Raw genomic sequence first — 16,692 nt, 5'->3', positions numbered from 1 at the left:
CTTCATAATACAGTTTCTTCCTCTTTTTGTTGAGTTTAGTCACATCATTTCTCAATTTGCAGAAAGTCAGATGTGCAGCCAGACTTATTAGCCACTCCTTTTGCCCCATCTCTTTCAACCATACAGTTTTTCAATTCCTCATCAACCCATGGAGCCTTAACAGTCAGTTTCTTAACAGGTGCATGTTTATCAATAACTGGAAGAAGCAATTTCATTAAGTGCAGCGTCTGGATGCTCCTCATTAATCACATCAGACCAACAAATATTTTTAACATCATCCACATAAGAGTCACAGCAAAATCTTTTGTATGATCTCTTATACACTAATTTAGGCCCAGCTGTTGGAACTTTGGCTTTCTTGAATATAGCCACTATATTGTGATCACTGAATCCAATGGGTACGAATACAGCTTTAGAACAAAGTTCAACAGTGTTAGTAAAAATGTGATCTATACATGTGGATGATCTTGTTCCTGTAGTGTTTGTAAACACCCTGGTAGGTTGATTAATAACCTGAACCAGATTACAGGCACTGGTTACAGTAAGAAGCTTGATGAAAACCAGTCAATATTCAGGTACCCAAGAAAGTAGACCTCTGTTTACATCACATACACAATCAAGCATTTCACACATATTATTTAGATTCTGACTGTTAGCACTTGGTGGCCTATAGCAACACCCCAAAAGAAAAGGCTTTAGATGTGCCAAGTGAACCTGCAACCACAACACTTCAATAACACTTGACATAAGATCTTCTCTAAGCATTACAGGGATATGGTTATTTTCTGTTTAGTCGTTAGTGTCCTGACAGAACTGCTGGCTGTCGTTTTCTTGTTTTGTTTATATTGTGTCAGTATAATAAATACGAATATGAGCACTCAACACGCTGCGCCTTGGTCTACTCCCTTCGACGGCTGTTACAGCAGCCCATTAATCAATTGGGGTGTGTGTGTGTGTGTGTGTGTGTGTGTGTGTGTGTGTGTGTGTGTGTGTGTGTGTGTGTGTGTGTGTGTGTGTGTGTGTGTGTGTGTGTGCGCTGCGGGGTTGAAGCTACGAACCCATAGGCTTGGCTCTCTCATCCCTTCCAGGCTTCTGGGAGGGAGGGTGGACAATGAGCCTGTCATAGCGGATGTAAGCAATGTCCTGACGTGCTCTGGCAGCTTTCATGGCTGGGATCAGTTCTTTCCTCTTTGGCGCACAGCTTCAGGATAGTCCTCGTTGAGGAAGATATACGTTCCTCTCAAGTTCTTGGCTCTTTCCAGAACAGCTACCTTGTTCTTGAACCTCAGGAACTTGACTACTATCGTCCTGGGCCTATCACCTGGGCCGGTGGTGGGTTTCCCAGTCCTGTGGGCGCGCTCCACCTCAATCTTCCTGTGGTCCATCTTCAATTTCTCAGATAATTTCCCTCACTTTGTCCTCAGACTCCATCCAGGTATCATGTGGAGATTCTGCAATTCATTCTACAACCAATCTGTCATTGTTATCATGGATTCACGCACAGAACTGATGTCCTCTCTCAATGACTTACAGATTGCTGTCATCTTGCCATTCTCCTGTTTCAACTCATCGAGCTGACCCTGGGAGAACTGCAAACTGTTCTTCAGGTCCTGGACCTCTCTGGTCAGGTCGTCCATTCTTTTATTAGTAGAATCCATAAGTATTTGGACAAAACATTTGAAGCTATTTTCTTGTTGTTGTAACAATTGCTTGTAGGACTCTTTTTGTTTGTTTAAAAGATCCTTCAGGTGTGATAGAGAGACACCACTGCCCTCAACGGTACTCCTGCCGGCTTTGGTCTTTGTCACATTAGCTAGCAATGTAGGTGAGCTGTTACTCCTCACAGTTCCAGACAGGGCAGGTCACAGGGAAGATTGAAAACAACCAACAGCAGGGATCTAGACAGCCACAAACCCGGGATAATCCGCGGTCCCAGCCACAATGGCTAACCGCGTCGCGGGCTGCGTTCAAGAAAACCCCACTAGCTTGATATGGGAGGGCCAAGCACAGGAAGTAGCTCTTTCAGTAGTTTAGTTGGAATAGGGTCCAGTATGCAGCTTGACGGTTCAGAGGCCATGACTCTTTTCATGAATGTGTCAAGAGACACTCAAGTTTTTAAATCCTGTGTCTCTGTTGATCCTGAAGTGAAAGCTATTCCTTCCTTGTTGAATGCTGCTTTTTAGTTAGCTTTGCGACAGTATAAAAAAAGTGGATTGTTCTTATTCTCCTCAATTAGGTTGGAAAAATAGGATGATCGAGCAGCAGTGAGGGCTCTTTGATATTGCACAGTACTGTCTTTCCAAGCTAGTCGGAAGACTTCCAGTTTGGTGGAAGCTTACAATACTTTTTGTTTTTAGGGATGCGACTGCATCTAGGGCATTACGCAAGGTAAAATGTAGATCCTCAGTTAGGTGGTTAACTGATTTTTGTACTCTGACGTCCTTGGGTTGGTAGAGGGAGTCTGGAAGGGCATCTAGGAATCTTTGGGTTGTCAGAGAATTTATATCGCAGCTTTTGATGATCCTTGGTAGGGGTCTGAGCAGATTATTTATTGTGATTGCAAACGTAATAAAATGGTGGTCCGATAGTCCAGGATTATGAGGAAAACCATTTAGATCCAAAACATTTATTCCACGAGACAAAACTAGATCCAGGGTATGACTGTGGCAATGAGTAGGACCGGAGACATGTTGGACAAAACCCACTGAGTCAATGATGGCTCCGAAAGAAAGCCTTCTGTGGACTTTTCCATCACCATCTGCCATGACTACAAGGTCCGATAGGAATTCAGGGAACTCCGTGAAGAAGGCTGTAGAGCTCATCACTCAAATCAAATCAAATGTATTTGTCACATACACATGGTTAGCAGGTGTTAATGCAAGTGTAGCGAAATGCTTGTGCTTCTAGTTCCGACCATGCAGTAATATCTAACAGGTTATATTACTTAACAATTTCACAACAACTACCTTATACACACAAGTGTAAAGGAATGAATACGAATATGTACATACAAATATATAAATGAGTGATGACCGAACGGCATAGGCAAGATGCAGTAGATAGTATAGAGTACAGTATATACATATGAGATGAGCAATGCAGGGTATGAAAACATTATATGAAGTGACATTATTTTAAGTGACTAGTGATACATTACATCAAGATGGCAAGATGCAGTAGATGGTGTAGCGTACAGTATATACGTATGAGATGAGCAATGTAGGGTATGAGAACATTATATAAAGTGGCATTGTTTAAAGTGGCTAGTGATACATTTAATTACATCAGATGGCAAGATGCAGTAGATGGTATAGCGTACAGTATATACATAAGAGATGAGTAATGTAGGGTAAGTAAACATTATATAATATAAAGTGGCTAGTGATAAATTGATTACATACATTTTTCCATTATTAAAGTGGGTGGAGTTGAGTCAGTATGTTGGCAGCAGCCACTCAATGTTAGTGATGGCAATCCCCCTAACTAAGAGGGCTCCAGAGAATATTACTCGATGCCGACAAATCTTTCTAGCTGATTTACACGCTGAAGCTATGTTGCGCTTGGTGACCTCTGACTGTTCATCCTAACATCGTTGGTACCAATGTGGATAACAATATCCCTATACTCTCTACACTCGCCAGTTTTAGCCTTAGCCAGCACCATCTTCAGATTAGCCTTTACGTTGGTAGCCCCGTGGTAAAACAGTGCTGGTTGATTATTTTTAAGTCTAATATTGCGTGTAATGGAGTCACCAATGACTAGGGTTCTCAATTTGTCAGAGCTAATGGTGGGAGGCTTCGGCGGCTCAGACCTAGGCAACAGCTCTGGTGGACATTCCTGCAGTCAGCATGCCAATTGCACGTTCCCTCAAAACTTGAGAATTCCATGGCATTGTGTTGTGTGACAAAACTCCACATTTTAGAGTGGTCTTTTATTGTCCCCAGCACAATGTGCACTTGTGTAATGATCATGCTATTTAATCAGCTTCTTGATATGCCACACCTGTCAGCTGGATGGCAAAGGAGAAATCCTCACTAACAGGGATGTAAACAAATTTGTGCATTTTTTGAGAGTTAACCGTTTTGTGCCTATGTCAAATTTCAGAGATTTCTTTTTTCAGCTCATGAAACATTTTACATGTTGCGTTTATGTTTTTTCATTGTATGAAATTGTACCAAAACGTCCTTTTTCCATCACAGCTGTCATGATTTTTTTTATGGGGTCTGACTTTACTCGCACAAAAACGGTATAAGGAAACATGGTAAGTGATATAGTTTAAATTGTGATGGTGTGTAAAAAATGTTTTTGGATTCAACCTAATTTTAATATTCTGTCATAAAGAGCACATGTTGAAGTTCATACAAAACCCATTTTCCCTTTTCCCATCTCAATATATATTTTTTACTGTAGTAATTACCTCTCTTCAGAAATCGGGCACTACGCTGTTCGTTATTATATTTTATTTTTTATCGATTAAAACAAAAATATTGTTCAAAGCTCCACAATATGTCAAAGTGTAAGTCCATGTCTCGTGCTTCCATTGAGTGTTATTATACGGCAGATGGTTAGCGGTGTTATGGTGCGTTCGTAAGCAAGTGGTAATTTTCCACATATGGGAAAAATTCACTTGAATGGGCCTCCAACTGATCATTACTTGTCATCTATGAATCCCATTGTGAAAGGGTGAATGGAAGCTTGTTGTGTGCGACAGGGAGGGGCAAATGAATGCAAGATTCACAAAAAATGTAAAGTCTTAAAATATTTCTAGCCCGCTCAGTTTTTCACCACAAAACATCAGAAAATGTCCAAAAAGAGTAGAAACAGCTCACCCACGTTTACACTATGGTTTGACTATTAGATGTTCAATGTTTCTTTTGAAATTAATATGTAAAGGAATAGTTTCACCACATTAAAACGAGAGTTCAGTTCACGTAACAGGGATGACCTTAAAATGAGTGACAGATGTAAATGAATCATTAATCACAAAACATTTTGGGGTATTTTTGGGGGTTAGGGAATTAAAATCAGATGTATTGAATTCTCCATATTAAAAGGCACAGGCTTTAAAAATTCTGTATTGAAGAATAATTGCAAATTTTCTACATATCATTTTGTGGAATGACCCAGTACACATAAGTTCTGCCCGTTGGATGTTGGTTGCAATGCTCTTGTCAAGTTTGTTTATATATTTCTCATATGCACATGAAAGACATGGAGTCACTCACTACATGACCGATAATGCATTATGTTTGTAGTTAAAAAATAATGCATGTTAGTGCTTTTGGTATGTGTCAAGTACAATACAACGTTATTTTGATAAAATATATTGTAGTGGCGGCTGCCTATTAGAAGACTTGGAGGCGTGGCTTGTTGGGGCGTGGCTTTGTTTTAGTGCTTTTTCTTGAACTGGCTTGTCATGCCAGTTCATTTGTTCTGATGTGTTCTGTAATGAATTTTCTGTAATTAAACCGAAGAGTTAATTTTAACAAATGATCAAATAAAAGTTTGTATTTAAAAATATATTTGACTCGAATTCTATTCCTGTATTGGTTCTGCGATACAGTTTGAATCGAGACCTTAGAGTCAATTAAATGGCAAAATGAAGTGGGTTGGGATGAAAACCTACTGTTTTGAGTTGACTTCGGGAGCCTTTGCTTAAAAACAATAGTCACTGAATCTTTTCCCAAAGTTGACACTTAGGGTTAAATTAGTTCCTAAATATCACTAATCAAGACGTGGGTGCCTCAGATAGCAAATGAAGCGGAGTGGGCATATTTCAAATGTAATTAGATTGTAAAATAATTCAGGAAAAAAACTACGTACAGGCAATACCAGCAATCTTCATAGACCTGCCATATCAAAGAGTGTTCCCATTACTTAGGAATAAATAATATGGCTCCATTAAGCTCCATTTTGCAAAGGGCATGTTTTTTTCTTCACGAACAGCAGTTCAGAATTAAATTGGGGAAGTCTGGTGTTTTCTACAAACATTACACACATTTTTCTGTTAAAACCTGTTAGGGCTAGGGGGCAGTATTGACACGGCTGGATAAAAAACATACCCGATTTAATCTGGTTACCACTCCTACCCAGTAACTAGAATATGCATATACTTATTACATATGGATAGAAAACACCCTAAATTTTCTAAAACTGTTTGAATGGTGTCTGTGAGTATAACAGAACTCAAATGGCAGGTCAAAACCTGAGAGATTCCTTTACAGGAAGTGGCCTGTCTGACCATTTCTTGAACTTCTTTTCCATCTCTATCATTTACTAAGGATCTCTGCTCTAACGTGACACTTCCCACGTCGTCCATAGGCGCTCAGAGCCCGGGAAAAAACAGAATGTCGTCATTCCAGCCCCAGGCTGAAACACATTATCGCCTTTCTCAAGTGGCCGATCAAGGGACACTGGGCTTAGGCGCGTGACCCGACCGCCCCCGCCTTTGGGATTTTTTTCCTCTGTTTGCCGAAAAGGAGATTCCCTGTCGGAATATTATCGCTTTTCTACGAGAAAAATGTCGTAAAAATTGATTTTAAACAGCGGTTGACATGCTTCGAAGTACGGTAATGGAATATTTAGAATTTTATTGTCACGAATTGCGCCATGCGCGCGACACTTCTTTACTATTTCGGATAGTGTCTGGAACGCACGAACAAAACGCCGCTATTCGGATATAACGATGGATTATTTTGGACCAAACCAACATTTGTTATTGAAGTAGCAGTCCTGGGTGTGCATTCTGACGAAGACAACAAAAGGTAATCAAACTTTTATAATAGTAAATATGATTATGGTGAGTGCTAAACTTGCCGGGTGTCTAAATAAGCGAGCCCGTGATGCCTGGGCTATGTACTTAGAATATTGCAAAATGTGCTTTCACCAAAAAGCTATTTTAAAATCGGACATATCGAGTGCATAGAGGAGGTCTGTATCTATAATTCTTTAAATAATTGTTATGCTTTTTGTGAACGTTTATCGTGAGTAATTTAGTAAAATGTTAGCGAATTCCCCGGAAGTTTGCGGGGGTATGCTAGTTCTGAACGTCACATGCTAATGTAAAAAGCTGGTTTTTGATATAAATATGAACTTGATTGAACAAAACATGCATGTATTGTATAACATAATGTCCTAGGGTTGTCATCTGATGAAGATCATCAAAGGTGAGTGCTGCATTTAGCTGTCTTCTGGGTTTTGGTGACATTATATGCTGGCTTGAAAAATGGGTGTCTGATTATTTCTGGCTTGGTACTCTGCTGACATAATCTAATGTTTTGCTTTCGTTGTAAAGCCTTTTTGAAATCGGACAGTGTGGTTAGATTAACGAGAGTCTTGTCTTTAAATTGCTGTAAAATAGTCATATGTTTGAGAAATTGAAGTAATAGGATTTTTAAAGTTTTGAAAATCGCGCCACAGGCTGCCAGTGGCTGTTACGCAAGCGTCCCACCTAGCCCATAGAGGTTAAAGTTACTGTCACGGGTATCGTCGGTGAAGGAGGACCAAAATGCAGCAGGACTGTGTTTGTTCATTTTGAACATTTATTTAAATCAAAACGAACACAAAAACAACAAACAAGAGAACGAACGATCCACTGTCAGTCTGGCAAGGCACAAGGCTAACAGAACAATCTCCCACAAATGACAAACACACCCTAATATATGGGACTCTCAATCAAAGGCAAATAGACAACACCTGCCTTCAACTGAGAGTCCCAACCCCAAATAACCAAACATAGAAACAGACACACTAGACTAAACATAGAATACCTGAAAATCAAACAGTGCCCAAAAAACCCCGGAATACTTAAATCAAATGCCCCTTCAACAAACACACCATCCCGAACCACATAAAACGAATATCCTCTGCCACGTCCTGACCAAACTACAATACCAATTAACCCTTATACTGGCCAGGACGTGACAGTTACAATCTGGGATTCAAAGAATAACAAAACCGTCAACCCCGCCACTTGTTTTGGTAAACAGTTGTGGGTTGGGGATGGAGAAATATAACCACTCTCAAATTTAAAGACGGTGCTATAGATGCAAGGACTGACCATGAAATCAAAATTATAGTTTTAACCATATTTCTAAGCTAGACAGTGTTTGTTAACAATTACATTGTTTTATAGAATGGAGTAAAATAAGCTTCTAATAGGGGTTCTGATAGAGTAGTTGAACTAAGCTCATGAGGCATTTAAAAGTTGTATTCTTCAAGAATCAGTGGCAAAAATTCTAAAACCAGTTGCTGAAATTCTAAAATGTTCACCCAATTTCAGTTTGACATTTAAAACCTTCTAAACCACTGAAATATATTTTCGATAACCAAAAAGATTGTATTTTCAGCGGTTTGAAGCGGGTATACATAACTGAAAGTGCAAAAGCTAAACTTAATGTTTAGTCAAGAAGCAAGTTCAGGGAGTGAACAATTTAATAAATAAACAAAACATAATACAAAACAAGAAACACGAACAACGCACAGACATGAAACTGAAACACCTGGGGAAGGAACCAAAGGAAGTGACATATATAGGGAAGGTAATCAGGCAGGTGGAGTGCAGGTGAGTCTGAGGCGCTGGTGCGCGTAACGATGGTGACAGGTGTGCGTAATAATGAGCAGCCTGAGGCACAGGAACCTGAGCCGGCTGAAGCGCCGGAACTTGTCGAGCCGACTGTGGCATGGGAGCCTGCCGAGTCACAAGAAATTGGCGAGCTAGCTAAGGCACGAAAGCCTGACGAGCTAGTTGAGGCACCTCGGTAGACTTGGCAACAAACGCTTGACCAACCAACCGAGTCTTGAGAACCTGATGTGCCGGCTGAGGCATCCTCGGTTGCTCCAGCAGCGGCACCCGGACCAGGCGTCACCTTCCAACACAAAAACTAAAAAACACTCCCTGATACTCCCCTTTGGTGAGGCATTATTCTGTAATGTGTGTCCTGGGAAGCACGTTCAGGGAGTGAAGAATTTAATAAATAAATGAAACATAATACACTGCTCAAAAAAATAAAGGGAACACTTAAACAACACAATGTAACTCCAAGTCAATCACACTTCTGTGAAATCAAACTGTTCACTTAGGAAGCAACACTGATTGACAATACATTTCACATGCTGTTGTGCAAATGGAATAGACAACAGGTGGAAATTATAGGCAATTAGCAAGACACCCCCAATAAAGGAGTGGTTCTGCAGGTGGTGACCACAGACCACTTCTCAGTTCCTATGCTTCCTGGCTGATGTTTTGGTCACTTTTGAATGCTGGCGGTGCTTTCACTCTAGTGGTAGCATGAGACGGAGTCTACAACCCACACAAGTGGCTCAGGTAGTGCAGCTCATCCAGGATGGCACATCAATGCGAGCTGTGGCAAGAAGGTTTGCTGTGTCTGTCAGCGTAGTGTCCAGAGCATGGAGGCGCTACCAGGAGACAGGCCAGTACATCAGGAGACGTGGAGGAGGCCGTAGGAGGGCAACAACCCAGCAGCAGGACCGCTACCTCCGCCTTTGTGCAAGGAGGAGCAGGAGGAGCACTGCCAGAGCCCTGCAAAATGACCTCCAGCAGGCCACAAATGTGCATGTGTCTGCTCAAACGGTCAGAAACAGACTCCATGAGGGTGGTATGAGGGCCTGACGTCCACAGGTGGGGGTTGTGCTTACAGCCCAACACCGTGCAGGACGTTTGGCATTTGCCAGAGAACACCAAGATTGGCAAATTCGCCACTGGCGCCCTGTGCTCTTCACAGATGAAAGCAGGTTCACACTGAGCATATGTGACAGACGTGACAGAGTCTGGAGACGCCGTGGTGAACGTTCTGCTGCCTGCAACATCCTCCAGCATGACCGGTTTGGCAGTGGGTCAGTCATGGCATTTCTTTGGGGGGCCGCACAGCCCTCCATGTGCTCGCCAGAGGTAGCCTGACTGCCATTAGGTACCGAGATGAGATCCTCAGACCCCTTGTGAGACCATATGCTGGTGCGGTTGGCCCTGGGTTCCTCCTAATGTAAGACAATGCTAGACCTCATGTGGCTGGAGTGTGTCAGCAGTTCCTGCAAGAGAAAGGCATTGATGATATGGACTGGCTCGCCCGTTCCCCAGACCTGAGTCCAATTGAGCACATCTGGGACATCATGTCTCGCTCCATCCACCAACGCCACGTTGCACCACAGACTGTCCAGGAGTTGGCGGATGCTTTAGTCCAGGTCTGGGAGGAGATCCCTCAGGAGACCATCCGCCACCTCATCAGGAGCATGCCCAGGCGTTGTAGGGAGGTCATACAGGCACGTGGAGGCCACACACACTACTGAGCCTCATTTTTACTTGTTTTAAGGACATTACATCAAAGTTGGATCAGCCTGTAGTGTGGTTTTCCACTTTCATTTTGAGTGTGACTCCAAATCCAGACCTCCATGGGTTGATAAATTGGATTTCCATTGATTATTTTTGTGTGATTTTGTTGTCAGCACATTCAACTATGTAAAGAAAAAAGTATTTAATAAGATTATTTCATTCATTCAGATCTAGGATGTGTTATTTTAGTGTTCCCTTTATTTTTTTGAGCAGTGTATAAAATAAACAACGCACAGACATGAAACTGAAACACCTGGGGAAGGACCTCAAGGAAGTGACATATATAGGGAAGGTAATCAGGCAGGTGACGGAGTCCAGGTTAGTCAGATGAGGCGCTGGTGTGCGTAACGATGGTGACAGGTGTGCGTAATAATGAGCAGCCTGGTGACCTAGAGCGCCGGAGAGGTGGTGTACGTGACACTTAAGGATAGGAAGAATAGAGCTACCATGTATCAAACGTGCATTTAATGAGAATGGCCAATCTATAACTCATATTTTTTTCTATATTGTTTCAGACTCGCTTTTGATAAGAATGACAGATTTATAACTCATATTTCTATCTGAATTACGTCAGGTCGCGCAAAACATAATTCAGCTTTAATTCAAATGTACAAAAATGGATGTACCAATTGAAGTAAAGGAAAAGGGGGACTTTATTGGGGTTACAGGAACAAAATAAATCCCACGGAAGTCTTAATTTAGTTTGGACAGCATTCACTGTGAAGAAAAATGTGCTTTGGTAGGCAACTGAGGGAGGATTCACATGAAACAATACTATAGTACAGTGCATTCGGAAAGTATTCCGACCCCTTGACTTTTTCCACATTTTGTTAAGTTACAGCCTTATTCTAAAATTGATTAAATAGTTTTTTCCCTCATCAATCTACACACAATACCCCATTATGACAAAGCAAAAACAGGTTTGTATACATTTTCTCAGTACTTTGTTGAAGCACCTTTGGCAGTGAGTACAGCTGCCAAAGGTGTGACACTACAAGCTTGGCACACCTGTATTTGGGGAGTTTCTCCCATTCTTCTCTGCAGATCCTCTCAAGCTCTGTCAGGTTGGATGAGGAGGGTTGCTGCACAGCTATTTCCAGGTCTCTCCAGAGATGTTTGATCAGGTTGAAATCTGGGCTCTGGCTGGGCCACTCAAGGATATTCAGAGACTTGTCCCGAAGCTACTCCTGCGTTGTCTTGGCTGTGTGCTTAGTGTTGTTGTACTGCTGGAAGGTGAACATTCGCCCCAGTCCGAGGTCCTGAATGCTATGGTGCAGGTTTTCATTAAGGATCTCTCTGTACTTTGCTCCATTCATCTTTCCCTCAATCCTGACTAGTCTCCCACTCCCTGCCGCTGAAAAACATCCCCACAGCATGATGCTGCCACCACCATGCTTCCCGGTAGGGATGGTGCCAGGTTTCCTCCAGACGTGACGCTTGGAGTTCAATCTTGATTTCATCAGACCAGAGAAGCTTGTTTCTCATGGTCTGAGAGTCCTTTAAGTTCCTTTTGGCTAACTCTAAGCGGGCTGTCATGTGCATTTTAGTGGCTTCCGTCTAACTACTCTACCAGAAAGGCCTGATTGGTGGAGTGCTGCAGAGATGGTTGTCCTTCTGGAAGGTTCTCCCATCTCCACAGAGAAATTCTGAAACTCTGTCAGAGTGACCATCGGGTTCTTGGTCACCTCCCTGACCAAGGCCCTTATCCCTCGATTGCTCAGTTTGGCCAGGCGGCCAGCTCTAGGAAGAGTCTTGGTGGTTCCAATCTTCTTCCATTAAAGAATAATGGAGGTCACTGTGTTCTTGGGGACCTTCAATGCTGCAGAATTGTTTTGGTACCCTTCTCCAGATCTGTGCCTCGACACAATCCTGTCTTGGAGCTCTACGGACAATTCCTTTGACCTCATGGCTTGGTTTTTGCTCTGACATGAACTGTCAATGGTGGGACCTTTATATAGACAGGTGTGTGCCTTTCCAAATAGAGTCCAATCAATTAAATTTACCACAGGTGGACTCAAATCAAGTTGTAGAAACAAGGATGATCAATGGATACAGGATGCACCTGATCTCAATTTCAAGTCTCATAGCAAAGGGCTTGAATACTTATGTAAATAAGGTATTTCTGTTTTTATTTTTTAGAAATGTGCAAACATTTCTAATAACCCTGTTTGCTTTGTCATTATAGGGGTATTGTGTGCAGATTGATGAGTTAATTTTTTTAATCCATTTTAGAATAAGACTTAAAAATGTAAAAAAATGAAGCGGTCTGAATACTTTTCCAAATGCACTGTATACTATGGTATAAATAATATAGTATTTACTGTAGTGTTTTTGCTGACTTTACTGTAGTATACTATAGTATATTCAGTTAACTATAGTATAAATACTGTAGTAAAAGGAAACTATAGTATATAGTAATTCATGTACTGTACCAAGTTATCTAGCTGAATAAACTAAGTTTGAGCCTATTCCTGGAAACATTGAACCACTGTAGTTTACATCAATTCTAATTTTTAAGTGGAAGTTGGAATAGTTATATTTGAGTGTTTCAGCGAATGGTTAGTGAGGGAGGCCCTGCTCTCTCGCTCCCCCAGATGTTTAGTTCATTTTCTTTCCAATCTCCTTTGCATTAGCGTAGCTTCTCCTGTAGCCTGTCAACTATGTGTCTGTCTATCCCTGTTCTCTCCTCTCTGCACATGCCACACAAATGCTTCACACCGCATGGCCGCTGCCACTCTAACCTGGTGGTCCCAGCGCGCACGACCCACGTGGAGTTCCAGGTCTCCGGCAGCCTCTGGAACTGCCGGTCTGCGGCCAACAAGGCAGAGTTCATCACTGCTACTCCTACTGCTCTCTCCTCGTCTGACCACGTGTTCTCGCATACCCCGAGAGCATCTGGTCAGCGGGGTGGCGGGACTGGAATCTGCATATCTCCCAAGTGGACATTCTCTCTTTCTCCCCTGACCCATCTGTCTATCTCCTCCTTTGAATTCCATGCTGTCACAATCACTAGCCCATTCAAGCTTAACATCCTTATCATTTATCGCCCTCCAGGTTCCCTTGGAGAGTTCATCAATGAGCTTGACGCCTTGATAAGTTCCTTTCCTGAGGATGGCTCACCCCTCACAATTCTGAGTGACTTTAACCTCCCTACGTCTACCTTTGACTAATTTCTCTCTGCCTCCTTCTTTCCACTCCTCTCCTCTTTTGGCCTCACCCTCTCACCGTCCCCCCCTACTCACAAGGCAGGCAATACGCTTGACCTCATCTTTACTAGATGCTGTTCTTCTACCAATCTCACTGCAACTCCCCTCCAAGTCTCCGACCACTACCTTGTATCCTTTTCCCTCTCGCTCTCCTCCAACACAACTCACTCTGCCCCGACTCAGATGGTATTGCGCCGTCGCAACCTTCGCTCTCTCTCTCCTGCTACTCTCTCCTCTTCCATCCTATCATCTCTTCCCTCTGCTCAATCCTTCTCCAACCATTCTCCTGATTCCACCTCCTCAACCCTCCTCTCCTCCCTTTCTGCATCCTTTGACTCTCTATGTCCCCTATCATCCCGGCCGGCTCGGTTCTCCCCTCCTGCTCCGTGGCTTGACGACTCATTGCGAGCTCACAGAACAGGGCTAGCCTCCCTGCGGACCTGGCATCTTTTCACTCCCTCCTCTCCACATTTTCTTCCTCTGTTTCTGCTGCTAAAGCCACTTTCTAACACTCTAAATTCCAAGCATCTGCCTCTAACCCTAGGAAGCTCTTTGCCACCTTCTCCTCCCTCCTGAATCCCCCCCCTCCCTCTCTGCGGACGACTTTGTCAACCATTTTGAAAAGAAGGTTGACGACATCCGATCCTCGTTTTTTAAGTCAAACGACACCGCTGGTCCTGCTCACATTGCCCTACCCTATGCTTTGACCACTTTCTCCCCTCTCTCTCCAGATGAAATCTTGCGACTTGTGACGGTCGGCCGCCCAACAACCTGCCCGCTTGACCCTATCCCCTTCTCCAGACCATTTCCGGAGACCTTCTCCCTTACCTCACCTCGCTCATCAACTCATCCTTGACCGCTGGCTACGTCCCTTCCGTCTTCAAGAGAGCGAGAGTTGCACCCCCCCAAAAAGATATAGATGTACTATTGTAAAGTGGTTGTTCCACTGGATATCATAAGGTGAATGCACCAATTTGTAAGCCGCTCTGGATAAGAGCGTCTGCTAAATGACGTAAATGTAAATGTAATGTCATGTTTTTGCAGATTGTAGTATACTGTAGTATTTACTGTAGTGTTTTTAAGGACTGTACTATTTACTGAAGTGTTTTTGTTTCATCTTTAACATACTGTAGAAGTAGAGGCTTTCTCCTTTAGAAAACCTACTAGAGAAATAATAAAAACACATTTTCTATAACCTGTAACCTGGACTCTGAACAGCACTTCTACTATTTTCTACAACCTGTCTGGAACACAATACTTGGTATGTAGGTTTCTTACTCATGGGTGGTACAAATTGTGATATGGAGGACGGGAATGGGCAGGGTATATACAAATTAAATAATGTAGTATTTACTATAGTGTTTTTTGTATGCAGATAATACTGTAGTATTTAATAAAGTATTCTACAGTATACTACACTATTCTATAGTAAGTACTACAAATAAATTGAGAGATACTACAGTGTGTACTAAACTATATTATTTTTTTATGTGGGGAACATCACCAATGTAAACAGGAAAGGATATAAGTCAGTTCAAATAAAAATGGACCACAGAGCAACTAAACACACGTACAGGAAGGTTTGTGGTACTACCATCATAACTTAATACACAATGATATACTGTACTGACATCTATGAGCATCTCTGACTTGCACAACATTCAAACAGATCTGTTGGATAGACATATCTTGCATTTACTGTATTAAATATATTTTTACATTGATGTCAGATGATATGAAGATTTATGTGTTCACAAATTTGTCAGACCAATTTTTGATTTTCACTCTCACATCAAAGGGGGAACGTCTGGGTTGTCCACAAAGTTATCATAGAAGGAGGTCTGCTCTCCAGCCCTGTTCTCTCGTGTGACAATGTTGGCCAAGTCGACCCCCGAGTGTTTACTGGGATCCACCTCCAACCTCTTCCTATAATGGGAACAAATACCAAGTTAACCAACCCATATGGAAAGGATTTATACGATTATGGCTGGCTTCCTTAAAATAAATCTTTCCTTCCTTCCAAATGTGTACATCAAATACTTTCATTATACTGCTGCTCTTGACTGGTACCAGGGAACCAAATGTAATAGTCAGGGAAGTGCTAAATAATGCATGTGTGTTATTTATAAAGTATGCACAGTTTATAATACTACACATAATGCATATTACAAACACAAAGAGTACATTACACACACATAAATACTCCACGGCAGGACACACATCACTTTATGGACGGCAGATAGCCTCAAGTTATTTGTATTTATTAAGGATGTCCATGGGGTCCACCAACATTAAGGCAGTTATATACAATTAAAAATATTACATGACATTACATTTCATAACATGTTTCACAACACATTAAGTGTGTTTTCCCTGAGGCCACTACCCTACTACCACATATCTACAATACAAAATCCATGTGTACATGTGTGTAGAGTGTGTGTGTTAGCATGTGTATTTGTATGCGCGTGTCTGTGCCTCTTCACAGTCCCTGCTGTTCCATAAGATGTGTTTTTTTAGCTGTTTTTTTTTGCATCAGTTACCTGATGTGGAATAGAGTTCCATGTAGTCATGGGTCTATGTAGTACTATGCGCCTCCCATAGTCTGTTCTGGACTTGGGGACTGTGAAGAGACCTCTGGTGGCATGTCTAATGGGGTATATGCATGGGTGCTAGTAGTTTAAACAGACACCTCGGTGCATTCAGCATGTCACTACTTCTTACAAAAACAAGTGGTGATGAAGTCAATCTCTCCTCTACTTTGAGCCATGAGAGATTGACATGCATATATTTAAGTGCCACCCCTACTGCCCTGCCATGTTCTGAGCAAATTGTTATTTTCCTTAATCCTTCTTTGTGGCACCTGACCAAATGACTGGACAGTAGTCCAAGTGCGACAAAACTAGGGCCTGTAAGACCTGCCTTGTTGATAATGTTGTTAAGAAGGCAGAGGATGGCTTTATTATGGAAAGACTTCTCCCCATCTTAGCTACTGTTGCATCAACATGTTTTGACCATGACAGTTTAAAATCCAGGGTTACTCCAAGCAGTTTAGTCACATCATCTTGCTCAATTTCCACATTATTCATTACAAGATTTAGTTGAGGTTTAGGGTTAAGTGAATGATTTGTCCCAAAT

General features: G+C 42.1%; 1 protein-coding gene across 3 annotated transcripts in view; it reads right to left on the bottom strand.

Moving 5' to 3' along the window:
- Positions 1 to 15,018: 15,018 nt before the first annotated feature.
- Positions 15,019 to 16,692, bottom strand: part of dnaaf11 (dynein axonemal assembly factor 11) — a 101,478-nt gene continuing 99,804 nt past the window's right edge. For all 3 annotated transcript variants that reach the window (XM_014139094.2, XM_014139098.2, XM_014139095.2), the window contains one exon: positions 15,019 to 15,480. In XM_014139094.2, coding sequence (XP_013994569.2) covers positions 15,342 to 15,480 — 139 coding nt within the window. In that variant the 3' untranslated portion in view covers positions 15,019 to 15,341. The remainder of the gene's footprint in view (positions 15,481 to 16,692) is intronic.

Source organism: Salmo salar, chromosome ssa14 (genome assembly GCF_905237065.1).
Source record: "Salmo salar chromosome ssa14, Ssal_v3.1, whole genome shotgun sequence".
NCBI lineage: Eukaryota > Metazoa > Chordata > Actinopteri > Salmoniformes > Salmonidae > Salmo > Salmo salar.
The sequence above is the reverse complement of the archived record's forward strand: the minus strand, read 5'-3'. Positions and strand labels throughout refer to the sequence as shown.